The 27,801-nt window shown below is 41.5% G+C and overlaps 2 gene segments (V, D, J or C); both read right to left on the bottom strand.

Annotated features, from left to right (window-relative positions):
- The window catches only part of LOC103877257, an 856,781-nt gene that overhangs the window by 582,573 nt on the left and 246,407 nt on the right, over positions 1–27,801 (bottom strand).
- Positions 4,344–5,033, bottom strand: LOC101016857. The segment is given in 2 exon segments: positions 4,344–4,764; positions 4,878–5,033. Coding segments are annotated over 2 exon segments (378 nt in total).

Genomic DNA, 27,801 nt, shown 5'->3' on the forward strand with positions numbered 1-27,801 from the left:
ATCTTCCCTTTGCCTCACTGGAGATCCAAGTGCAGGTAATGCTTCACATGACTGTGATCCCTAGAACTTCATCCTGATGACTGTTGAAATCTTCTCTGAGTTTTACCAGGGGAAATGGCAATAAATAGAAACATTCCAGAAGGTCACCTAGGTTTCATGTTTTCTGTACTTCCTCTCTAAAATATGTAAAATCAATTATGTTTGCTCTTGCTTTATGTGGACTACATCTATGGCCCCAGCACACACTCTAAAACCTATTGTTGACAACTTATCCAGTATTGTATTAAGTCTAAATGGTCACATGCTTATCCTATCATTTCTTCCAATTTAATGGAATAATTGTTATGTCAACCCTTTGGATTAAGAACCATCAACCAGTCCAACGCAGTGGCTCACATGTGTAATCCCAGCTCTTTGGGAGGCAGAGGTGGGCGGATCATGAGGTCAAGAGATTGAGACCATCCTAGTCCATATGGTAAAACCACGTCTCTACTAAAACTACAAAAATTAGCTGGGTGTGATGGCGTACACCTGTAGTGACAGCTACTTGGTAGACTGAGGCAGGAGAAAAGCTTGAACCCAGGAGACAAAGGTTGGAATGAGCCGAGATGGTGCTAATGCTCTCCAGGCTGGCAGCAGAGCAAGACTCCATCTAAAAAAAAAAAAAAGAAAAAGAACCGTCAACCGTCAACCAGAAAACCATAGCCCTGAGAAAATAGAACTCGAGCATTTCAAGGTGTTCAGTTGGCATAACAATGATGAGTCTACAGCTCATTTTCAAGATAAAAATATTCAGTTTATGGGAGTAAAAGCACCAATCCCCGTGAGTGTTTCAGAGCCTCCACCACTTCTGAAAGCATAGCAATTCAACAGTACAAGGGTTTGTGTGCCAGCTTTGCTTGACTAATAATGAGTTTTTCCCTGTCTATAGGGAAAGCTGCACCTGTGCACATGACAAGAGCATGAGCTACACTTCGCTTCACTTATTTTTTGAGGTAAACAGCTTGCTTGATCCAAATCCACATTATAGATGAATTTCCTGACTCTGATAAAAGCACTTGGAATATCCTCAAGTAGTATTTTATGCAGAAACATAACCAAAAAGAAAGGTAAATTTGTATTTAGGAAAATAACCACTATCCTCCTCATGTTACATGAGGTCCACTAGAATCACCTGATACCAGCTGTTAGTCTGAGCCCTGATGTGTCAAACAATGTTAGGGGTTCTTCTTGGCAAATTAGGTGTTTGGAAGAGCCAGTAGCCCTGTACATCTCAGTTAGTTGAAACTCATATTGTTGAGTCCTCACGGGGACCTCCATAACCTTGGTTCATGAGACTCTCTGGGAAAGCTGGGAAAGGTGACTGACTGAAGTCCATGTGTTGAATCATCCTCATTGTTAAAAGCCCCTGCTCTTTACTAGCATTTCAATTAATACTCACTTGTAAAGCATTTTCTTTGATTATGGCTCATTTTTGAAACATCTAGTCATAGCTCATCCAGAATGGCTTTGTCTGCAATCATCCTGTTGAATTTCTTTTAAGGCCTGATGATCTGTCAAAACTAACAGCCAATATTATTAAACTGCTGTTCTCTTTGCAATGTGATCTTCAGATGTAACCCTTGCAGTTTACCCACTGTTATAGTTTTTACATTTCCAAGGCTTCCCTGACAATGGCACTGATGTGACTCCATCCAGTATCCATTGCTGTGAGAACTCTATTTGGCATATAATCATTGTGGGCATGAACATAATGGAGACTTTCATAGGATGCAATGGTTACTATTCAGTATTAGTCAAAATTTGTTCTAGTTCTACCCTGGGAGCTCTACTTGGTTGGAAAAATATTTTAGGTGAGGACAACCATTTAGTAGAGTTTTAAAATAAAGAATGCAAAGAAATTATCTTAGCAAGAGTATCAACTATATGTGGTGCAGAATGCCATTTTTGTATGGAATGTAACAAAGGTTATTTAAATGTATATGAATACTATACATATATTTGTAGCCCATTTTTTATCAAATAAATATATATTCACTTCTATGTATGTTATATACATATAAGCACATTTTTCCATAAAATAAATTTTAATTTTTTATTGAAATATTAATTAGTTTTATTTTTGACTTTAATTTTCCCTTAATAACTTTATAATTTGATTACTAAATGTTCACATTTATACCACCAATTAAGAAAAATACATGTGTGTATCTATACAGGGTAGAGAGAGTTAATAACCTGTATCAGGAAGCTTTTTATGCATTAATGATTTGGTAACACAAGTTAAAATACACAACTCAGTGGGTGATAACAGGAAACATTTGTTTTCATGTTCATGGATGCTCATGTTCACAATCATCTGGCTGATCAAGGAAGGGCTCAGCTGAGTGGTTTCTCTGAAGGGCACTGAGCTTGCCTTCAGTCTATAGATATCAATTTTCTGAGGACAAGGCTGAACAGCAGTGAGTACACATGATACAAGATTCTTGTGGCAGGTCTGAGGAGTCAACAACATCCCAAACCAAACTGCACAGTTGAATTTAAGCCCAATAATTTCTAACATAGTTTCACACATTTTAAATATATTCCTTTACTTCAGTGAGTACAAATTTTCAAGAAAATGTTAACTCCATTTAATTAAAAAGGTGTTTGATCATTCCATGGACAAATAATTATGCTTTCAACCTTTAAAACCTTGAAAATATTTGAAAATGTAAACATGCTTTAAGAGGAAAACAAAGCTGGATGTGTTTTCAATATGTGGTTTTAAATTTAATTTTTTAATGGCCTCATTGGGGGAGAAATCATTTTAACCCATTTATGTAAATGTCCCTTTTTATCTCTCTTTTGTCCTGTAGAGTTGCCCAATAAGAGGTCCTCCATGAAGGATTTGGAATTAGGAAAAGAATGACTCCGTAATTCTCCATTCCGAATTTGCTTAAGACCAAGACCCTGGGACAGAGGTGAGGACTGGAGAAACATCTGGAAAGATGCTGTAGGAAACTGTCAGCATCAGCACACCAACCCTTACACTTCCACACAGGATTGAGGACCACATGGTTAGAAAGCCCATAATTAGGGGCAGGTGCATTCTCTTTTCTGAGGGAGCACCAGAGAATCCTGCTTCTAATATCTTCTTCATATTACTATAATCATGACTTTGAAGACTGTAATGTGAGAAAGTTAAATCCAGAGAACTGAGGAGTCCGTTCTTGTCCATGCCAAGCAAGATTCAAAGAAGCCAAGGAGGAAGAGCCTCAGGATGCAAAATAATTGTTCCAAGAGCATAGCTTCAAAGAAATAGAGCTCTATTATCCCATGGAACCAATGTTTTTGGATTTTTGAATAAATGTAGATATTGAACCCCCCAGTCTTAAAACTCCAGATAGTTACATTTGTCTTATCTGAGTTCTTTTTTTCAGGAAGCCAACCATCAGGCCTCCAGATACCATAAAGGAGCTGAAACTTACATATCACTGAATCAGGACAGTGAGATCCTATGCCCATTATCATTGCCTAACTGACTTCCTGCTTCCTGCTGATCAAATTACCTTCCTTGCCCCTCCCTAATTTCTGTGTTCCCACTTTTCTTCCCTGCTATATAAACCTCTAATTTTCAGTTTGCCACGGAGATACATTTGTGAATGGTGTCCCATCTCCTCAGCTGCAGTACCTGATTAAAGCCTATTCCTTAGCAATACATGTTGTATTAGTGATTGGCTTTCTGTGTGGTGAGCAGCAGGATCTACATCAAATCCCTGGCATTTCAATAACAAAGTTCTCTGCAAGCTTCACTGCTCTGGCTTATTGTAACCTGAAATCAAATTTACCCACAACTTCTGAGATAAGTTGATATAATTCTAGGATTCACTTTGTCCACCACTGCTTACCAGTCTGAGCTTGCCAGCTCCCAACCCTTCCTAGTGCCAATGAACTTTCTCAAAGAGCAATAGGTAATATTTTCCCTTTTTCATAAAACGTTAACATTCTCTTTGTTCTTCCAACACACTGAAGACCACTGAGTTTTCCTGTATGTCCCATTTGGCAAATATTTCTATGCAAATAAAACATTACATTTAGAGATTCATCTCTACATTTCATTTAGACTTCAGTAGTTTACTGTAATTCTCTGTATTAAGACAATTCCTGCTTAGAATATCTATAGTGGCTTCTTCTATGTAATATGAATTCCAAACGAAACCATAAACTAGACTCCTCAGGTGTCATGATCTCTGTCTGTATTAAATCAGGAGAGGCATTGCTATGTCTGTGCAGCTGGCGCTGAGAAAGAAAAAGGAATTGGGATGCAGAGGTGACTTCATGTCCCCCTCTACCAACATCATCAGAGTATGGCTGCATCTGAGGAACACTCTCAGCCCATGGAGGCATCAGGAGGAGCAGCTGGGGCAGCCCAGCCTCACACATCTGCTTCCCTGGGGGTTTATGTTCGGGTGTGTAACACTGTGGGAGGGTGACTATTATGCTGTTGACAGTAATAAGTTGCAAAATCTTCAGGCTGCAGGCTGCTGATGGTGAGAGTGAATTCTGTCCCAGATCCACTGCCACTGAACCGAGATGGGACCCCGCTTTCCAAACTGGATGCAGCATAGATCAGGAGCTTAGGGACTTTTCCTGGTTTCTGCTGATACCAAGCTAAATAACTGCTAATGGTCTGACTAGCCCGACAAGTGATGGTGACTCTGTCTCCTACAGATGCAGATAAGGAAGATGGAGACTGGGTCATCTGGATGTCACATTTGGCACCTGAGATTGGAAACATAAAAACAAATGTCCAAACAAGAGTAAGAGAACTTCGCTAAATAGGCAGGCAGTACTGAGCACACTGGGTTGGGTAAACTGTTAGTGATCTTCCTTACCTGAGAGCCAGAGCAGCAGGAGCCCCAGGAACTGAGTGGGGATCCTCATGTCCATGCTGTGTCCTGACTGGCTCTGACTCCTGCACGAAGCGTGTCCAGCCTATTAATAAGTCTTCAGGGCAGGAGGATGTGCTCTGAGAACATGCAAATGAGCAGGGAACAGGGCAGGCTGGGCACAGCTGCAGGGCTGTCTCATCTCAGTAACTCAGCCCCAGCTCAGTGTCACCAGGTGTCTCAGGTAACACAAGAGTAGCAGAAATTTGTCTGAAGAGAATATGTTTCTACTGGGGACTATTTTGCTATGAGAAACCTTTTTACAGGGTTTTTTGTTTTGTTTTGTTTTTGTTTTTGACAATTTGAAATATTCCTCAGGAGTCAATGGAGTAATGTATTTCATTAGCATGTGGGGATTATTTAGGAGAATAGTCTTGTTTGTAGGAACACATAGTAAAACGTTAGATGGTAGGATTCTTAGGTCTTCAAAAGACTCTCGTATGATTCCAGTTAGTGAAGGGGGTAAGTGAGCTATACTTGCAAAATTTCTGTGAGTTTAATATTGTTGCTTTCTAAAAATGTTACAAATAAAACTTATTTACATGGGGCAATGTATATTTGTAAGTATTAGGTAATGGTGTTATGCCATTGTTCTTACCAGTATAAGATCAAACAATTTACTTCAGATACACTAAGTTGATACCGTGTTCTCTCAATGCACGCAGTGCTCGCAGATCCACCATTTTCAAGAGCTACCGGTCTCTATAATACCCAGAGACTAAATGGGCTGCACCTTATTCTTATTTTGAGCTCCTCCATAGTCTACCTTCTTTTCTGCCATTGAGTATTATTTCCCAAAGTTCATCTCTTTTAGTGAGGGTGGCCACTGCATGGAGGATGTCCCCGCCACGCACCGTCAATGCCACTTTCCTCTTTTACATTTTATCAGTGACTGGGGATATCACCGTGACCCAGACACGAGCCTCCCTGTTAACATCTTTAGGAAAGAGACACTCAGTCTCTTATCAAGCAGTTGCCCATGTACATGTAGAAACCAGCTGCATCCAGATGAAATTGGACAGGGATTTGCACTCGTTATATCTCACATCTCTAATGTGCCAAAAAAGGTCCCAGCCTGGCTCAGTAGCAGGGGAAGTGGATCCAACTATATCAGCATCAGTGGGCTGCAGCCTAGGGCTCCATAAAATTTTACTGATGCCTGACTAGGGGAGCCAAATCACAGTGCTGTAGCCTGTGCACAAACCTTCCTGCTGCTTTGTCTTTGCCTGTGATTTCTGTGTCTCCCTAAAGTTTATAAAACCAATGTGTAACCCAAACACCTTGGGCACAAGTTTGCAGGACCACATAAGCCTGTGTCACAGGCCATAAGCCTTTTCTTTGGCAAAATAAACCTACAACTTGATTGAGACCTGTCTCAGATTCTGTTTTATTTACACTGGGTCACAAAATTTAAAAATCCTCTAAAACTATCTATACATCCATAAGTCTACAGTAGAGACAGAGGAGTGAGCTTACGCCAACAGTGAAAACTCACAAGTTAGAGGAAACTGAGTCTAAGATTTTGTCCAGCTTTTTTGCTTCATAAAAATACTTTGTGATTTTTTAAATTTTAGTTTAGAGAAGGACAATTTTGGGGAATATGTTTATGGCGGTGGAATGAATAATGTCCCTACCCCAAAAGATGTCCATGTCCTCATCTCTGGAACCCAAGTGTTATAGAAGTTTTTAAGAAATTATTTTAGATAGAGAGGAAAAGGGGTCCTTGGGAAGGTTTTGTTTCTTTTAAAGCAGCTCCAGAAACGTTTCTTGTCTGGCAGGAAAGCCCTGGTTCTTAGAGCTGGGCTGGCAAGCTTTGATATACAAATACCAACCATTAGAAACTGAGTCCAGTCAAACATGGTGATTCCCACCTTCTTCTTCCTTGTCCCCACATGTGCCTGGCAACATGGCTGCCCCCACATATCCCCATGTGTGTAGAACATTATGACACCCTGCATTTGCATATTAAAACGCTAGGGTGGGAGGGCCAGTTTTTTCTCAGGCTACATGAATGACATGCCTGCTCATACCAAACCCCTAAGCCCTATGCAAATCAGACACTGCCTCCTTCAGCCTCCTCATATAAGCAGCCACTTTTCCGCCGCACATGGAATTTTCTCTTAGTTCGAATCCCCCCTTCTCTGTCTCTGTATGGGGGAGCTCTTTTCTTCATTATATAGCAAAAAAAGAACTTGACAGATGTAAGTTAAGGACTTTGTGAATAAGCAACTTGGTTATCCAAATGAAATCAATACATTCACAAAGGTCATTAAAATAGAGGAGCAGGCTCGCAGTCAGAGAGGAGCTGGCACAATGGGGAAGTATGTGGCTTGAGGAAGGGAGGGGCCATGGAACCAGAAATGTGGGAGCAACTGGAAGATAAAAAGCAGAGAATACAATTCTCTCCTCTGGAGCCTCCAGAAGGAATACAGACCTACTGACACCTTAACATTAGCTCAGTGAGACTTCTGACCTCCAGAACTACAGGGTAATACATTTATGTTGTGTGAAGCCAATAAGACTGTGGTAATGTAAATGGCAGCTTTGGAAACGAATGCGAGGGGAAGAGATGTCTTTCAACTCACTGAGTGCATGGTTGTACTCTGTTCTTGGAAATATTTCCACCTTGTCTTCTGGTGTCAGTTATGACAAGAGACAGAGAAAATTTCTCCGAGAGAAAAGCTAGCATGAGAATTCTTTTTAGCTAGAAAATATCTTGGATAAAGTCCCACGATTATCTCTTATGCTATCCGGGTGTCACAGAGTTTAGGGGTCAGATTTCACAGCACATGACAGGAGAAAGAGGGTTTTGTTTGTTGGTTTGTTTTCATATTAGGAGGGAAATTAGATTTTCAGGACACAATCTGTGAGGGACAGACTGAGTCAGAGCTCTTGTAAGAGAAAGAGGAGATGTGGAAGGAGTCAGGGCAATGAAACATGTGTCCCAGCTCCCAAATCTAAAATAAAGTGACTGATTTTAGAAGGTGAAGCAAAGCTCTTCACCTTCCATCTTCTTAGGATCAAATTCTTCCCAGAGTCCCTGCCCCTCCTTCACTCCCCTGACATTGCATTGTGGAGCTCGTCACATGTTCTCTTAATCCCTGCTCCTGTCTCAGGCTAGGAGAGGCTCACTGACCTCACCATGCCCAGCAGGATAGAGCTGGTGTTCTAGGCACCAAAGGAGAAGAGGATGGTTTCTGTGCAGGCGATAAGAGTTTTACCACATGTTACATTTCACTGTAACTGTAAGTAAAGTTGTGTGGACAGAAGAGAAGATATGGCCAACTTCATCTGGTGGGGCTGGAAGAGGCCAGGCTCTGAGAATGACAATGAATTCACATGTCTAATTTTCCAGGTGGCAAATGCTAGCTTTAGAAATTGTAGAAATGTAGACTTTGAGTTTAAGAACAAGACAGACTTAAGGTAGTGCAATAAATGAGGAGACATTTGGAATAGGGTCCTTAGCCCAGGGCTAAAGTCAGGCTGGCAGTGCCTGAGAGCTGCCAGGCACTGGCCCAGCACTGTGGGGGAAGCATCTGCTCTCCTGAGCCACAGGGCTGAGGACCTGGGAGGAACCACAGGTCCTGCCCACAGGGCTACCTGGCAGGCGCTTGAGGGAAGGAAACTGCTCACAAATTCAGAGGAGCTGCATTAAGCATATATCCTGCAGCCCGGCAAGAATGAAAGTGAAAGAGACTTTCACTGGGCTCCAAGGACCCGAATGACTTTGACCCTGTTAGAGTCAAAGAGGGAGGGTCAGCAAATGTCCTCAAAGTCTTTACTCAGCCAGACTCTGTTCTGCTTGGAAAGAAAAGGAACACATGCTACACAAATAAACATAACATTATGTGTATCTTTAATAAGAATTTCTAATATAAATTTTACATATTGAATACATATATTTTAGAAATAAGTTGCATTTATATATTTGAATATACTATGTATCTATTTACAAATAAATATGTGGTACATGTTTATATATAAAGAGATATAACTTTGGTTGCTAGTATAAGGTATAGTTTTAAACTTTAATCAATTGAATGTGAACGTTAAAAATGAGCACTGGGTGCACCACCTCATGGCCCCTCCTCACTCCAGGGCCTGAGGGTCATAAAGCTCAGGACCCTCTTCGATATCCCCCTGGGCAGAGAGCAGTGAACTGCCCATTGCTGAGGATCATGAGTGACCTGAGGGGGGTCTGTGGAATCACAGAGCAGCAGATGCCCAGGAGATGGATAGTGAGTCTGGCTCCTGAATGGAAGGAGGTTTTGTCCCCAGAGTTCAGCATAGACAAGTCCTCTTCTGGTCATTTCCGTCAAACGAAGCAGCACATGTGGCTCAGAGGCTGCATGGTCATAGGATGACGACCCTCCATGACTCATTCCCAACTTCCCCTCTGCCCAGCTTTCATAGTTCACCAGCTGCTGGGACTCTGTTGACAACGGCCTATGTCTGCCCCACGTACAAGCTTCTCAATAGTTGCCATTTTATTTTCTGGTCTCCAATAACCACAGCTTGGCAACCATGACCCTTCCACAAAGATTCATGGAGTGGGGTCAGAACTAGGGTTCAGCAATGTGCTGGGGCATGAATGTAAGAGAAACAAGGCATGGACAGCCCATGTCTGAAGTGAGGATGAATTTTCATCATGAATTCGGAGTAGGAGGTGGGAGAAAACATCTGGACATGCTCCGTACAGTGATGCCCACAAGATACACTAGAGGTGCCCATAGAAGTGGTGGGAAGGGGGTGTGAGGCAAAGAGAGGATCTGAATTCTGAGATATCCCCCAGCCTGTTCCTCTGAGAACATTTCAGACCCTTAGCAGCCCCTGTGCAGAGCTGTTACTAGGGAAGATTTGTAAAGGACAGGGACAGGTGGAGTGAGAACCTACTTCTGAAGGCATCTTGGTTGCTGATGGCCAGAGTGACATCTGTTCAGTCCCACTGTCCCTGATCCAGGCAGGGATCATGTCCAGGAGGGCAGCAGGAGCCAGCAGGAGCCAGCAGGAGCTCAGAGCCAGGCCCAGGTTCTGCTGGTGCCAGGCTAGGATGTTCTTCATACTCTGGCCAGCTCTGCAGGTGACAGTGAGCCCCTCACCTGAGACACATGGAGGGGGATGAAGATGGCATCCACATCACATGCTCACTGTCATCCAAGTAGGGGAACAGACATGCAGACCCCCAAATATTAATACCAGGCTTGTAGTTCATCCAACTTGGTGCAATTCTGATCAGAAGGAAAAACAGGCTAACAACTTCATCATCAAGGAAAGTTCATGTTTAATACAAACTATCTGAGGCTGAAGCCTGACTTCCCCTTCCTCACCAGGCAGTAAGAACAGCAAGAACAAGAGGAGAAAAGCTACGTCCCAAAGTCCACAAGGTGCCTCCTGAGGCTGATCCTGCTCAGAGAAGGTGGGAACAGTGGATGAGTCTACTGGGACTGCCACACCAACATACCCTGAGCTGGATGGCTTCAACCACAGACATTTATTACTAACTTATTAGACATGTATTAGAAGCCTGGAAGTTTCAAGACCAAGGTCCAGAAGGATTTGCTTTCTGGTGAGAACCCTGTTTCTTGTTTCCAGATGTCCTCTCTGGATACATCGTCTCATGGGTTCAGCAATGTGCCAGGGCATGTGTAGGAGAAGCAAGTACATGCTTTCCTTGGTGCACGCTTGGAGGTTGGTGAGGGGTTAAAGAACAGCTCAATGATATTTCTTTTCTATTAGAATACGTATCCTATTAAGTCAGAACCCCATTGTTTTCACCTCATTTGACCCTAATTTCCTCTTCATAACCTCTATGTCTAAATACAGTAATATTGGAGTTTGGAGATTCAAAGTATGAATTTGTGAATCAAAATTCAGTTCATAGCAGGAGCGCTTTGCGGATATGGCCAAAGCAATAGGAAGGACAAGGCGAGGCTTCCAGTCTCAGAGCACAGAGGGCATTTTCCCACCACTCAGCACACTGGCAGCTCCTCCCAGGTGATCCAGGTCACACATGAGACCCCATCCGGCCTTGGGGGCGCCTGCTGATACTGTAACAACACCACCCTTATTTTCACTATTTCTAAGATCAGACTTCTATCTTATGTTTATTATGGGGTTTGTCCAATGGCAAGGTTTGTGACTTACCCTTCAATGGCAGGTTATGACATAATATCAAATAGAATTTTAGATGCTGCTTTCTAATAAGACTTGATTGAGTTTTTTCATTGGTTTTCATGGAGTTGATCTTATTACATCCATCAATAGGCTGCATTCTATAGGGAACACAAAATGATTCCTCTCCTCAATAAACCAGTCACCTCGTTGAGGATAAGGTGTGTTCAGAAAAGATGATCACAAAAAATTTCAGAGCTAGAGTCTGTGATCCATGTGAGATGCCAATGATGTGGTTCTGGAAAGGAGATAGTGAGGTTGTGAGGGGTCCTGGAGGGCACAGTGGAGGGCTAGGCTGGGGAGTAGAGGGCCCCTGGTCTGGATGTGTCTAGTCAGCTTCATTCCTCTCATTCTTGAAACAGTGGCTGCACCAGCCAGGAAGCATCTGAGATCACCTGATTCTCTGGAATAACAGCTCCTGAGGTTTGTGCTGTGAGCTATAAAACTATGTGTCAGTGTAACCATTTAGATCAGCACTAATGAAAATAATTTTTTAAGATGATGAAAATGTCTAGATTTGTGCTTTGCAAGGGTAGCCGTTATATGTCATATGTGGCTCCTGAGCGCTTGAAATGTAGTGAAAACAACTAAGGAACTACATTGTTAATTTTAGTTAATTCTAATGTACATGTTTGTGGCTGGGCACTGCTAGTGTTTGCCATGTGAGACAGGGAAGTTTGAGATGGTCACAAACAGCAATGTCATCAGGACAACCAATCTGCTAAATATTAAGCAGAGATGATCCCAGGACCATCGCACCAAGCTGGGGTGGACAAGGTAGAAAGAGCATGTGAGTGAATCTTTGGAACCTTTCCCAGATTCTGCTGCTTCCAGATGGATGATGTAAACTCTCCATCTTGAAGACACTGAAAGGGAAGCTAGCAACTGGGAAGCTGAGTGTTTCTCCCAGAATTTGAGGTGGAAACAGAACACAAATCTTCCCCAGTATTACTGATGTCTCTCTCCATAGGCTTCTGAGCAGAGTGGTGCTGTCTGATCAAGTGGGAGGTGAATGCTGTGCTCCCTAATTAATAGTATTTCTCAGTTCCATGAGACATATGAACCCTTTCACATGCAGCCCCCGCAGTTGAAGCCAGAGTACCATGACCAGTGTCCAGTGCTGCCCCTACCTTAGGTGATCCCACCCCACAGGACCTGGTGATGAAGGCTTAAGTGACAGGGAAGGGCTTTGGGGAGCCTACCAATTAGCAATAAGGGTGCAGACCTGGGCTTCCAGGTTCTGAGCAAGGGAACATTCTATGTCCTGAGTGTGATCCAGGTCAAGGTGTTTGATAAAAGATATTACGATAAATTATATTCTTAAGAAATTGAAAACACATAAGACATCTGATTATTATAGGACTGTTTAGGTTTTATACTATTAAAGTGGTAAAAATAAATTTTTCAATGTGCAGTAGTTTATTGGGAATCTCCCAACCTCTGCCCTTCCCATGATGACTCCATGGTCTTTGCAGGTTGTATGGTCACTTGGCTGCTGCCATACCACTCAGATGCATCCTCAGTACAACCCCAAGATCTTCCCCAAACAACTTAAATGAACAACTTCTACCTCCAGATACCACATACCATTGCCTAATTTTTATGCAATTTATTAACTACCGAAATTATTCCATTCAGTTTCATTATATAGTTATTGTTCTGTGCATGGCTCATTCCCCTACTGAATATTAGTACTTGGAATACAAAATTATCTTATTTATTTACATGCACTTGACCCTCAAATGATAGCATTTATTGGTTCTGAAAACTCTGACATTAATTTAAATCCCTTAAAAGCAATTATATGCTTCTTTTTTTAATTAAAAGAAATATGGTGCAATCTCCTCAACTAAGGAAACTAAACGACTTTTACAGTTGAAAATGATTAACTAGATGTGGGAAAACATATTGACAAAAGTAGCAAACATTATCTTGATGTTAAATAAACACAGTTTGCATGTAAAGTATACAATTATGATCAATTGTATTCAACACAGGAGGAAGAAAGGCCCTCATAGTTGTTGGAACTTGCTGGAGAGGTTGGGGGAGTCAGCCCTTAGAAGCAGAGGAGGAGCTGATGAGTGATCTCAGGCAGGCATCCAAAACCATGACCTAATATGATTCATTACAATGTTCTTTTCCTTAAGGTTTGATATTTTAAGGAAGTCTTGCTGGAAAATTTTTGGGCACATTCAGAGAATACATGGAATAAAGATTAAAAACAGTATATTTCAAAATACTATTAAACAGCTCAGATACACAGAAACTAAAGTATCTTATAAAATATAATATCTTCCTCACCCTTTCTTGATATTTGGGTTTAACCAATCGTGGCTCAAAATTCTACATCCTCCACATTGTATTCTCCAACTTGAAACATCATATGCCTGAAACCATAATGTAGACATATTATTTTTTATCATATTTTTCACTTTGGAATAAAATATGTGTTGTACGGTTAAAAAAAAAAAGTTTATTGAAAAGTGATATAGCTTTTTGTGACCAAATATGATGAAAATCATTAATTAAAGTGTCACTTACTGTGATGTCAGTCTGCATCACTAATGACTAGATTGCATCCCCAAAGTTATTTTTGAATGCATAGATAAGTGCACAACAAATAACGTCAAACAAATGAACTTAGTTTACATTAGAATCACCAAGTGTTCACAGTAGGGTACTGGTCTTACAATTAAGTATGACGAAATTAAAAAAAAAATACATCTTCAAACAGCACTTTGGATTTTGGATGAGAATGAAAGAGGAGACAGACAATGTTTCTGATGTGCAGAACAGAAATTCTCTCTAAGGATCATGGGTGATCCTCCTGTAATTCCTATGTCCAGCAGGATATGAAACAAAATGTCCATTTAGTTTTATCACCTTCTTTAAGCTCCCAAAGTTACATTCTCTTGCTTGGGAGTGCATTGGTACACTCAACTTTTGGTGAAACATTTCACATTGAAGAATTGAGGATTCTTGATTTCAACCTCTTTAGGCCTGGAGCCCTATCCTGTTCCTAAGACTGGCAATAAATGATTCATTTCTTTTTTTACTTTAGATAAACATTATTTTGGAGACAATCTTCTTTTCAAAAGCCCTAGCTGAATGTCTATATTTATATTGCCTGTGGACCAGTTTTCATACATGAAAACCTAAATATCCATTGCTTCCTGAACTCCCCATTGACTCCTACACTGATGAAAGTGAACCTTAATGTTAATCTGACTTATAAAGCCTCAGGCTTCAGGGGACTTCTTTGGAAATAAGATCACTGTGTGACTCCTTTGAATCCACACTCACTGACACCTGAGGTCATGGGCTCTTTTGTTACTACATCTCCACACCATAACCTATTCCCCTTCTAATCTTTACCCTTTAAAACCTATTTGCCATAAATGAATTACTATTTCTCTGAAGAAAAATCCAAAGTTTGTGTGTGTTTGTTTGTTTTTTTACCAACTTGTAGAAAATAGTTTATGTAAGTCCATGGAAAGAAAAGGGAGAGGTAATCTTCAACTGCTGTGCACATATTCTGAAAAAGACTGTTGTTAAAGATGAAGTTATAAGACAGTGACTCTTGGGTTTCAACTCTGCTGGGTGTGGCAGATGTCATGGTATTGCATAGATCATTGCCCCAGATGCCCCTACAATGATTAGAAGAATAGGGTATCCCCAGTTTCTCTGTCCAGCCAGGCTGAGCTCGTTTTTGTTCTGGGTTGTAACTCAGTGTAAGGAAAACTATTGCTCTGGTGACAGTAATAAGTTGTAGCATCTTCAGCTTCCAGGCGACTGATGGTGAGGATGAAATCTGTCTAAGATCCATTGCCAGTGAACCTCGAGGGGACCCCCGACATGGACTAGGAAGCAAACTTGATGAGGAGCTTTGGAGCTTGATTTGGTTTCTGCTGGTGCCAGTGTAAGTTACTGCTAATGCCCTGACTGACCCAGCAGGTGATGGTGACTTTCTCTCCTGGAGTCCCAGACAGAAAGGCTGGGGACAGGTCAGCACAATATACCCCTGGAGGCTAACAACACACAGAAAATACTAGTATACCATGACTGTATATATATCAAAATCACCACTAATTTAGTTAGACAAGGAGGAAGCATATACATTACTTTTTATAAATTCATATTAGAAAACACACTAAATTTCATAAGAGGCAGAGTTCCTAATGAAAAAAAAAAAATCACTGATTGAAATAATGGTCCCACTTTTAGCTTTGTCAACATATTCTCACCTGGAACACAGAGCAGCAGAAACCCCAGGAGTTGCCATGGGGACATCTCGCTCGCTGCTTTTGACTTGCACGTTTTGCTTCAGCCACATCTCAGAGAAAAAACCTCTTATAGATACTGAGAGGTGGGACCACTTTAGATGTGAGAGGAGGGATACATGCAAATTATGGGGCTTTCTTACTGGTTTAAATACACAGACATCACCGTTGCCAGGAGATCGCCCTCCCCGCCCCTTCCATGAGTGTGAGAAGCGCCCTCTGCTGGCACCTGCAGACGCATGGTGCTGAGGTTCTGACAGGGCTTGACCAGACCCTCCGCCCAGCTGCAGAGTGAAGACAGAGTCCATCGCAGTCTCTGGGAGGTTCTGCAGTCATCTGGGGTGAACAGGAGCTCATATCCTCAATCTCGGCCCAGGGCTACATTAACTCCCCTGCTCTCTGTCACAATATAGGCCGAAGAAACCTTGATCCTGTGGACCTTTCACAAACCAACACCCCGCACAACAATATGTTGATGAGATCATGCAATAAGCAGAAAATAATGTGGATTCTCAATATACAATGAAAACACCTGAGGAACAGAGGATGGGATTCATCCCTACAGATTTAAGGGCCTGTCACGTTGGGGAAGATATCAGGGATTTAGAGAAGGGGAGTGAGTCATGCTGATCATTCCTTTCAAAGTAAGGGAAAATAATTTCGTCTTGCACCTCCAACCAATGAGAACAAACCACAGTGTTGGCAAGCTGACCCTGTAGTGTCGTCACAACACATTCCACGCTTGGATCTACTATACCATCTTGTTTATCAGCTTACTCGCAAGGCTGTCTGTTTGGAGTGGACTCAGAGAACGAGAAGTTCTGTCGCAAGTTTGGGTTCTGATACAGGTGGCTCTGTTGCTTGGGTCGTGTGATCCAGCACATTGCTTGGGTTAGATGCATCTGTATTAGATGAGGACACTGTGAACTCTCTTGCCAGCTCCAAACTAGAATCACAGGGTCAATCTCTGGGGTTCTAGGGGAGGACAGTGTAATGCACAGAAAACAAACAAACAATTTTCTGTTTAAAATGCAGCTCTCAGAATATCTCAGGGCCCTAGTAGATGTGCACATGAGGCAATAGGTAACTATGTGACTGAGCTGCCCCTCATCCACTGGGAATTTTAGTCTCAAAAATTTATATGTCCAGGTGATGTTCAGAACTACTCAGTATTACCATGGAGTTTGCACTTTCAGAATTGGGTGAAAAGAGATTCAGAGAGAGCATGCTTCACTTAGAATGACAGGTGTTCCAGTTTCCCATATAACTTTCCTCTCTTATGCTCAATGATTCAGTGTTCAATGATCATTGCTAATGTTCAATGATCTCATGGATTTTCCCATTCAGCTAATGCCAGAGGGGAAAAACATAAAAACAAAAACAAACAAACAAAACCACAATGACAAAGAAAAAAGCTAGGCTTCTTCTTGAATGAATCTATACCATACATTCATGTAAATAGGAGTGAATTCCTCCCACACTATGGCCACAATCATGGGTGGCTGTGAAATATTACCTGGAGTCAGAAGGTAGTTGAGCAGGACACACGGTAATCAAACTAATGTGAATAATGAAGTGTGAGTTAATTATATACATGGATTCCTGGGAAGCTGGTTGGCCAACATCCTAGAAAACGGATTGGAAGATCAGAGACAAGAAGCCCTAGAGAAGAGACATGTCAATGCACCCATGGGAGTAGGAAATTATGTGTGCAGAAATTTGTTTATTGTATCAAAACAGCAGAGAATGTCTGCCATAGGTGAAACAACAACAAACAACCCATGCTCATGAATCATCCACCTTTACACAGGTTAACCGAACCTAGACTTTTCCCTTAACTCCCACAGTATTTGCATAATAATTGTTTATACAAAGCAGCTGTGGTGACCTGGAGTGCACATGTGCAACACATGAGCCGTGACTTTCCATCACTATCTGCACCAGTGCTGATCCAACTGTTGCCACTTCTGGGACTTCTCAGCAGCAGAGGCAAATAACCATCAGAAATTTGGTGATAATTTGGGATATTAGATCACTTTCCCTGGAGGTGGCTGTAACACATTTGTACTAGGATTCTTCTGTGTTCTAGATAAATGTTTGCCTTTTCTGCTCACCTATAATTGACTATTACCGTGTTTAGAGTCTGTATGTGTTATTGATATGGGAATATTTCATAATCGGGGCACTAAAACGTGGAGAAAGAAATGAAATAATAGACACATGATCATGGCATCTATTGGTCCTATCAAATACTTCACCCAAGGAAGTCCATGTGGGTATGACTTTATGACCTTCTACTGACTTCAGATACTCTCCTTCAACATGTGCTGAATCTTTTTTTTTTTTTGAGACAGAGTCTTGCTCTGTCACCCAGGCTGGAGTGCAGTGGCTGGATCTCAGCTCACTGCAAGCTCCAGAATCTTTAAACTGATGACCATGTTAACATGAAGCAATGGTTTAGGAAGTCATAGGTCAGAAGCAGGAGGAAACTCTTATGATTCACAGGAACACAACCGGGTTACATGGGTTTCCAGTCATGCAATTTTAGACCTTGCTGACCACAGGGCCTGGTACAAAGGAATGAATGCCTTTACATGTATCCTCAAGTACAATATATAGAATACTCTAAATTGAAACTCAAAGCTATGGTGATGCAGGGTACCCCCATGCCAACACACACAAGGACAACCAAATAATTACCTATTTCAGCAAAGTTAAACAGTAAACCTATCATGAAGTGATAGTTCTCTGTTCCTTATATGGTGACAGGAGTATGTCAGGGAATATGTCTAGACTAAAAGACAGTGAAGAACACATGTCAAAATCAGATGATGATTATCCTCAAATTAATATAAAATAAAACTAGGAGTCATTAAAACAAAACAGATAAAATAAAACATTTTTAAATAAATCCAAGACTGATATGTGACCCAGTTTTGGCTCCAGCTCTTCCAGAAGATAACAGGCTCCAGGGCTCAACAAATGCATGCTTATGTTTTTAGTTTTGTACCAGAAACTTGTGTCATATGTGCTCATTTTCTGTTTCAGACCTTAAACTACAAATCAACCTTTTCAAAGTAACCCCGGCCACATACTGGGACTCACGGGGATACCGGCACTTCTAAGCATCCACCTTTCCAAGAAGAATAACCTAAGATTATAACAGACATCAAGGATCAGACTAATAGCTGGTGTCAGGTGTTTTTAAAAGGCCTCATCCAACATGAGGAGGGCAGCGGTTGTTTTCCTGTACATGCATTTGTCTTTCTTGTCAGTTATATTTCTGCATGAAATATTATTTGAGGATTTTCCAAGTGCTTTCATCACAGTTAAGAAATTCTTCCATAATATGGCATTGAATCAGGCAACTTATTTACAAAAAACATAAAAAGTAAGGCAAAGTGTGCAGCTCATGATCTTATCACCTGCACAGGTGCAGCTGTCTCTACAGAAGGAGCACCATAGAATCCCGTTTCTAGTATAAAGCTTCCCGACTTTTATATGTTGGACTTTAAAAGTTTGTAATGTGGAAGTTCATCATAGGAACTGGGTCATTCCTGCGATACTCACCTAAAACAAAGTCAAGAAGCCAGGGTGAAAAAGCACTCAGGATATGAAACACTGCTCCCAGAATGTCATTCTCTGTGAGCCTGACTGCTTGTTGTAACCTGAAACCAGTTTTATCTACATCTTCTCAGATAACTTGCTAAAACTCAAGGACTAATTTTGCCCACTACCATTGCTGACCAGTCTCAGTTGCCAGCTCCAACCCTTACTTGTGCCAGTTAACTTTCTCAAAGGGTAATACCTAACATTTTTCTTTATTTTTAATAAAGCCTCTTCTATTTGTTCCTCTGACATATGTAAGACTACCCAGTCTTCCTGTATGCCCCATATTGCAACTCTGTCTTCCCAAAGAAAACAATAAATGTAGAGATGAATCTACATTTTATTTTGACTTCAACAATAGTTCAGACAATTCTCTGTATTCTAATAATTCCTGCTTAGAATATCTATAGTGACTTTTCCTTTGCTGTATGAATCTCAATTGAGTCCATAAAACAGAATCCTCATGTGTAATCATTTCTATCCTTCATTAAATCTGCATCTGAGGAACACTTCCAGCCGATAGAGGCACCAGGAGGAGCAGCTGGGGCAGCCCAGCCTCACACACCTGCTTCCCTGGGAGGTTTATGTTTCGGTGTGTAACACTGTGGGAGGGTAACTGTAATACTGTTGACAGTAATAACTAGCAACATCTTCAGGCTGCAGGCTGCTGATGGTGAGAGTGAAATCTGTCCCAGACTTACTGCCACTGAACCTCGAAGGAACCCCAGATTGCAAACTGGATGCACTATAGATCAGGAGCTTAGGGGCTTTCCCTGGTTTCTGCTGATACCAGGCTAAACTACTAAAGCTCTGACTTGCCCGGCAAGTGATGGTGACTCTGTCTCCTACAGATGCAGACAGGGAGGATGGAGACTGGGTCATCTGTATGTCACCTCTGACTCCTGAGATTGGAAACATAAAAACAAATATGCACACAATTAATCATGTTATAAGGCCTTCCCTGAATGGCTAGGCAATATTGACCACACTAGGCTGAGTAAATTGCTAATGCTTTTCCTTACCTGAGAGCCAGAGCAACAGGAAGACCAGGAGCTGAGTGGGGACCCTCATGTCCATGCTGTGTCCTGACTGACTGACTCCTGCACAGGGTGTGACCAACCCATTAATAAGTCTTCAGGGCTGTGGGCTGTGACCCGGGAACATGCAAATCAACAGGAGATGGGGCAGGTTGGGCACAGCTGCAGGGGTTGGTTCTCAGTAACTCAGCATAGGCTAAGTGTCCCCAGTGTCCCAGCTCAGACCAGGATAGCACAGATTTGTCTGCAGAGATTGTGTTTCTTCCTGGAGACCATTTCATAAGAAACATTTTTGAAATAGTTGTCAAAATTAGAAATATTCCTGAGGACTAGCTGGAGTAATGTATTTTATTGGTGTATTGGGCCTGTTTAGGAGAATATCTTGTTTATATGGAACACTTTGAAACTGCCTCTGCAAAAATTGTAACTGAGGAAATTATGACAATGAAAGAGATCAGACCTAAATGACTCCATCTTGCTTCTAACCTAACCTTTAAACTGTCCCTGTGCATTCCTGGAAATGGGCTGAACTGACCTAGGAAAGGAATTTAGTTTATAGTTTGACTCTGAAACAAAATTGATAATAGCCCTTTCCTGAAAAGACACCATTCTTGCCCTAGGATCAGTTTGCTTTTGTAGGACTTACAAATTAGCTTCAAGATTAGAAATTATGGTTTAGGGATCAAGCAGCCTCTGGCTGCAAGACTCTGGACCTCCCCAGATTGCTCCTGGGGATAACATCACTATTGTAAAACCTAAGAGATTAGTATTGGAGACATTTTGCAGACGCTGCACTTGCTTGGTCAGCTGACACTACCCAGACAGGTAATCTGAATCAACCAGTTCAGTGATCCCATCCAGGAATGGACGACAGCAAGAAAACCTCACTTCAACCACCGCCACACCCACATGATCCCATCTTCAACCTGACCAATCAGCACTCCAATTCCCAAGCCCCTACCTGCCAAATTATCTTTTAAAACATCCCCAAATATTCTAGGAGACTGATTTGAGTACTAATAAAAGTCCAGTCTCCCACACAGCCAATTCTTCGTGAATTACTCTTTCTCCATGGCAATTCCCCTGTCTTGATAAATCAGCTCTGTCTAGGCAGCAGGCATGATGAATGCATTGGGAGGTTACAACATGGTAAAGTGTTAGAGGGTGGGGTCATCAGGTCTTCAGTATAGTCTCAAATGTTTCCAATTACAGGAGGGGGTACTTTGTGCTGTACTTGCAACTTTTTTTATGAATGTAAAATTGGTCCTTTCTTTAAAAATTTGAAAATAAAATGTATCAAAATAATGCTAAATTACTGAAAATATCTTGTAATGCTATTAAGCCATGCTTCTTTCCAGCATAAGATTAAGCAACTTACTGCAGATACGCAAAAATGACAGGCTGTTTCCTCAATGCACGGGTCCCTCAGAGATCCATCATTATTCAGAGCTATAGGTGTCTTTAAAACCCAGAGTCTGAATTAGTTGCACCTTAGTCTTGGTTTGGGGGCTTCCATATTCTCCCCTTTTCTCCTATTGAATATTGTTTCCCACAGTTCATCAGCATGAAAGGCTGAATAATGATGCAGATCTGATTACTTCAACAAAAGTCACTGTATTTACCTCCAACTGTAGGAGCCTGGCCTAGGATAAACTTGAACCTCTGGATTAATAAAGGCTCCAGTGATAATTATCTCCAACGTAGAAAGATAAATATCATATACCCTGGCTAATGCTATGAGCTGCACTTTCCACCAGCATGTTCCTGAGGACTCAGAAGCAGCTCTCCTGGAACCTGGCAGTTGAGAGGGAGGGCCTGGGGAAACAGGCCAGGAAACTCTCCCTCCAAACAAGGGCAGCTGCTGCTCTGTGCATGTCCCTGTCATGCACCATCAATACCACTTTCCTCTTTTACTCTTCAGCAGTGAGTGAGGATATCACCCTGCCCCAGATGTCAGCCTCCCTCTTGGTGTCTTTAGGTGAGAGAGGCTCCATCTCCTATCAAGCAATTTCCCATGTACACGGATAAATCACTCAAATCCAGATAAAACTGAACACCCATTTTGTCTTACATCTCCAAAGTTGCCAAGAGCATTGCAACTTGGCTCAGCAGCAGGGGAAGTGGACCCAAGTGCATCAGTACAAGTGGGCTGTAGCCTTGGGCTCCAGGGAGCAATACTGATGCCCGACTATGGGAGTCAAATTATAGTGCTGTAGCCTGTGCACAAACTTTTCTGCTATCTTGTAAGTAGCCTGAATTTTAAGGGAAGATACCTGTGTAAGGGGAAAGAAAGTAAGTGTTTTCTGTCCTCTAAAGGTTTGGTGAGAATAAATGGACAAAAGACAGATTCATAGGAGAAAAAAAGACAGTTTATTTAACATGCAGGGAAAAATCACAGAATTATCACCCAGATAATACAGTGAGTTTTGGGTGTATATACATCCTTCATAGGTGAGAGGGAAGTGGAGAGTGCAGACAACTTAAGGAGAATAAATGACCTAAGATTTTTTTTTTTTTAAGTGGACCTTTAAAAGAATAGGTAATAGGATGTCTGGAAAAAAGTGTCAACTTTCAGTCTCTTCTAAGTTTGACTTCTCTTGAGTACTAATCTTCCCTGATATAAAAATTCCCAGAGAGGATTTTCTTGACAATTGTTTTTCTCCTGGAGAATCTGACTTTAGACAGATAAGGGAGATGTAGGGAAAAGCCCCTTTGTGCATTTGTTGTTTTCTAAACATTTTCAGTCTGAAATAATCATCATACCATGTAGCATTTTAAGAGATGTTACTTCCTGTAATCCTTCACTTGCAAACTACCTGCCAAGATCCTGTTCCAGAGAGATGCAGCTCCAAATTGAAAGTGCACTTGACCCTTGGACAACATGGAGGTTGGGTCACTAACCACTGGTGCAGCAAAAAATCTGTGTATCACTTTGGGATCCCTAAAACTTAACTACTAGTAGCTTATTGTTGACTCAGTGATAATATAGTAGATTAACACAGGTTTTTATGTTGTATTTGTAATATACTATATTCCTAAAACGATGAAGTAAGCTGGAGAATGGAAAATGTTATTTAGAAAACCGTAAGGATGAGAAAATATATTTACTACTTGTTAAGTGCTTGCTCCCTCACAGGTGGCATAGGCAGAAGAAAATTTAACTGTTGATGGAACTGTAACTTTTAAGCCCATGTTGTTCAAGGGTTAACTATACATGTGTTTTTTCCTTGATGAATGTAGCAGTCCCTGTCCGTACTCTAGGCCTTTTCCCTTCACTGTCCCTCTACTGACTTCCAGTGGCCACATATGTGTCTTCTGTTATCTGATCCTGGAGAAGGTAACTCTGCCTGCATGCAGGGCTGGACAGAGGGCCTGGAATGAGGATCCACCCTCATGAATGGGTTAATGCCACCATAAACAGGGACGGTGGGAGTGGGCTCCCTCTCTCTCTTCTGCTCTCCTGTTGTGCCAGGATATGGTCTTCCTTCCTTCTAGAGGAACTCAGCATTCAGGTTGCCATCTTAAACTAGATAAAGCAGAACCTAACTTGCCTGTGTCTTGATCTTTAACTTCTCATCCTCCAGAAATGTGACAGAACAAATTTCTGGTCTCTGTGAATTACCCAGTGATGGAGATTATGTTATAGTAGTTCAAAACAGAATGAGAAATTTGTGAGGACAGAAGGAAGTGTATACATACCCCAGCTCCCTCCCCTCTCAGGTGGAACAGCCAGAGGCATTTTCTCCATGTTTCTACATGGAGCTGAGCCTCAGTCATCCTAAGATTTAGGTGGCTTGTTGACGTGTCTTTTACCATCCATCTTTTCCTTGACCAACCTATTTTAGATTTAATTTGTGCAGTAATTTATTTTTTCTGGTGTAAAGCAAAATTTGAATTTTAGGCATCCCCCAACTGACTGAATGGACCCCCTCCTGGCCAAGGGAACCTCAAGGAAACATAAAAGACTAGTTTACATCATATTGGGAAGGAGGTGTTGGCCATGCCTCATCATACCCTCCTTCCTTTGTAGTTCAGAGACAACCAACCAGTATTGCAATTAAAATAGAGATCTTAAAATTGACAAAGCAGACTCTCTGTAGCAATAGCACACCAAATTCCAACATGACTCTAGTATAACATCATATGAAAGTTAATAGGCCCTGAAGAAAATCACAGTATTTTACCCCAACACATATTTCTTTGACATATTCTGAAATGGCCTTACAAACTTGTCACTTGTAGGAAAAAAATTGCATTATGTAGAGAATATCCTCCCCTTCCTGGATCTTTTGCTGGAGAGTCTGACAACTTTTAAGTTTTGACAAGAGATATTCACCAGCTATTCTCTCTGAAGCCAGCTACCTGGAGGCTTCATCTACATGACAAGAATTCTGGCTTCCACATCTCCTTTATCTAAACTCAAGCATTTCTTTATGAGGAATTTAACTCTTTAGGCAGAGCTTAACTCTTTCAACAAATTGCCAGTCAGGAAATCTTTGAATCCACCTATGACCTAGAAGTCCCTGCTTCCAGATGTCTGGCCTTTCTAGGCCAAACCAATGTAAACTTTACATACACTGATTGATGCCTTTGCTTGTAAATTCTGTCTTCCTAAAGAGCATAAAACCAAGGTGTAACCCAACCATTTTGAGCACATTCTCTCAGGATCTTCTAAGGATATGTCACAGGCCATCATCCTTAACTTTGGCAAAACAAAACCTGTAAATTGATTGAGACCTGTATCAGATACTGTTTGGTTTACAAAAACATCCTCTAAAACTATCTACACATCAAGAACTCAAAATTAGAGACAGTGGAATGAGGACACCCCAACATTTAAAACCCACAGATTAGATAGCATTGAATGTAAGATTTTGTCCAGCTGTCTTGCTTCATATATGTGCCTTGTAATTTTTTTAAAATTCTACATTAGAAAAGAACAATTTGGGGGAAGATATTTATTGTAGGTGAAATGGAAAATGCTCTCATCCCAAAATATGTCCATGTCCTAGTCTCTAGAACTTATGAACTCTACCTTACATAGTAAAAAGGGATTTAATAGATGTGATTAAGAATGTTTTGGATAGAAGATCATCCTAGTTTATCCAGGTGAGACCAATATAATCACAAGTGTTTCTATAATAGGTATGGGGGAGAATGACAGTCAGAGAAGGGCTGAAACAATAGGAAAGGATGCAGGAGTGACAGAGAAAGGGGCCATGGAAGCAGGAATGTGGAACACTTTGAAAATAAAATGTAGAGGATCAAATTCTCTCCCTTGAAGCCTCCAGAATAATTACAGCCCTATTGACACCTTGGTATTAGCTCAGTGAGACTTCTGACCTCCACAACTATAGGGTAATACATTAGTGTTGTTACAAGCCAGTAAGATTGTGGTAATTTAAATGACATCATTGGAAACTAACACAAGGGGAAGAGCTATCCTTTACCTTAGTGAGTCTGTGGTTGTGTGCAGTTCTTTCAAACATTTCCACCTTTTTATTATCTGGTGTCAATTTTGACAAGAGATAGAAAACATTTTAGTGAGAGAAGAGCTAGTAAAAGAATTCTTCTTAGGTAGAAAATCTATTGGGTAAAATCCCTCCATGATCTCTTACACAACCTGGGTATTGGAGAGTTTATGCGTCGGGCAGGGTTGCTCACACCCGTAATCTCAGCACTTTGGGATGCTGAGGTAGGCAGATCACGAGGTCAGGAGTTTGAGACCAGCCTGGCTAACATGGCAAAACCCCATCTCAACTAAAAACACAAAAATGAGCCGGGCACGTTGGCACGTGCCTGTAGTCCCAGCTACTTGAGGGGCTGAGGCAGGAGAATCACTCGAACCTGGGAGGCAGAAGTTGCAGTGAGCCAAGATTGTGCCACTGCACTCCAGCCTGGGTGACAGAGCAAGACTCCATCTCAAAAAAAAAAAAACCAAAAAAAGTTTATGGGTCAGATCTCACAGCACGTGATAGGAGGAAGAGGATTTTGTTTTTCATATTAGGAGGGAAAATTAGATTTTCAGGACACAATGTGAGAGGAACCGACTGAGTCAGAGAAATTGGAAGGGAAAAAGGAATGTGGAAGAGGTCAGGGAATGCAAGATGGCAAGATGTGTCCTTGCTCTAAAATCTAAAATAAAGTCATTTACAGTTTGTAAAGGCTTTTAGAGAGTTGTGTTTTGATGAGAAGATTGAAGGTGGGACTAGTTTAAGATTTGAGTCAGCATGGCGTTATTACAAGAGAGGGATTCCTATCCAGACCCCAAGAGAGGGTTCTTGGATCTCACGCAAGACAGAACTCAGAGCGAGTCCATAGAATAAAGTGAAAGTAAGTTTATTAAGAAAGTAAAGGAATAAAAGAATGGCTACTCCATAGGCATAGCAACTCTGAGAACTGCTGGTTGCCCATTTTATGGTTATTTCTTGATGATATGCTAAACAAGGGGTGGATTATTTATGCTTCCCATTTTTAGGCCATATAGGGTAACTTCTCGGTGTTGTCATGGCATTTGTAAACTGTCATGGCACTGGTGGGAGTATAGCAGTGAGGATGACCAGCTGTCCATTTCATTGACATCTTGATTTTGGTGGGTTTTGGCTGGCTTCTTTACGGCAGTCTGTTTTATCAGCAAGGTCTTTATGACCTTGCTGTAATGTGTTCTGACCTGCTATCTCATCCTGTGACTTGGAATGCCTAATTGTCTGGGAATGCAGCCCAGTAGGTCTCAGCTTCATTTTACCCAGCCCCTAATTAAGATGGAGTCACTCTGGTTCAAATCCCTCTTACAGCATGAGACACAGGCAGCAGGGAGCTGTGGATTCTACACTGTCCTTGTAGTCGCTTCTCCCTCTTTATAGGCTGTGGGATCATTTCTGGGATGAAGATGGCCACATGGAAGGAACATACTAAGGTCAGACAGTCTTGGGTCCAAATCTCAGCCCCAGCATGTGCTGATCATGTGACTTTGGGTAAACCAGTGATGGGCTCTGATAACTGGTTTCCTCGTCTGTGAAATGGAGCACTGTGCATATCATGGGGTATATTAGTTGGTTTTCATGCTGCTGATAAAGACACACCTGAGACTGGGCAATTTACAAAAGAAAGAGGTTTATTGGACTTACAGTTCCACGTGGCTGGGGAGGCCTCACAATCATGGTGGAAAGTGAATGGCACATCTCACATGGCGGCAGACAGGAGAAGAGAGCTTGTGCAAGGAAAGCCCCATTTTTAAAACCATCAGATTTGGTGAGACTTATTCACTTTTACGAGAACAGCAACGGAAATATCCACCCCCATTCAATTACCTCTCACAACATGTGGGATTACAGATGAGATTTGGGTGGAGACATATCCAAACCCTATCATGGGGTATTCTGAGGGTTTAATCAAATGGTGCATATTGAACTGCATTTGTGTGTGTGTGTCTGTGTGTCTACACATATGAATATATATACTCAGTACCCTTTTTATACACTCTTGAATGAAGATATGTAAGATATTACTAATATTACTAGCCAACTATTATTTTCAAACCGAAGTCTTCAATATTTATTCTATAACTAACAGGGGCAGTGGGGACATAGTGCAGTGAAATCCCACTATAGGCACTTATATGTGCATTGTTCCCACCATAAAAACTTTCACCAATCCATTTATGCAGATTAGAAAGATAAACAAGGTTATAAACAACCATAACACCTTTAGTCCACTTTTTTTCCTGAGCCGCTTTTATGTTAGCATTCATCCTTGGGCTCCTAAAGCTGTGGT

The sequence above is a fragment of the Papio anubis genome, chromosome 14, assembly GCF_008728515.1.
Source record: "Papio anubis isolate 15944 chromosome 14, Panubis1.0, whole genome shotgun sequence".
Taxonomy (NCBI): domain Eukaryota; kingdom Metazoa; phylum Chordata; class Mammalia; order Primates; family Cercopithecidae; genus Papio; species Papio anubis.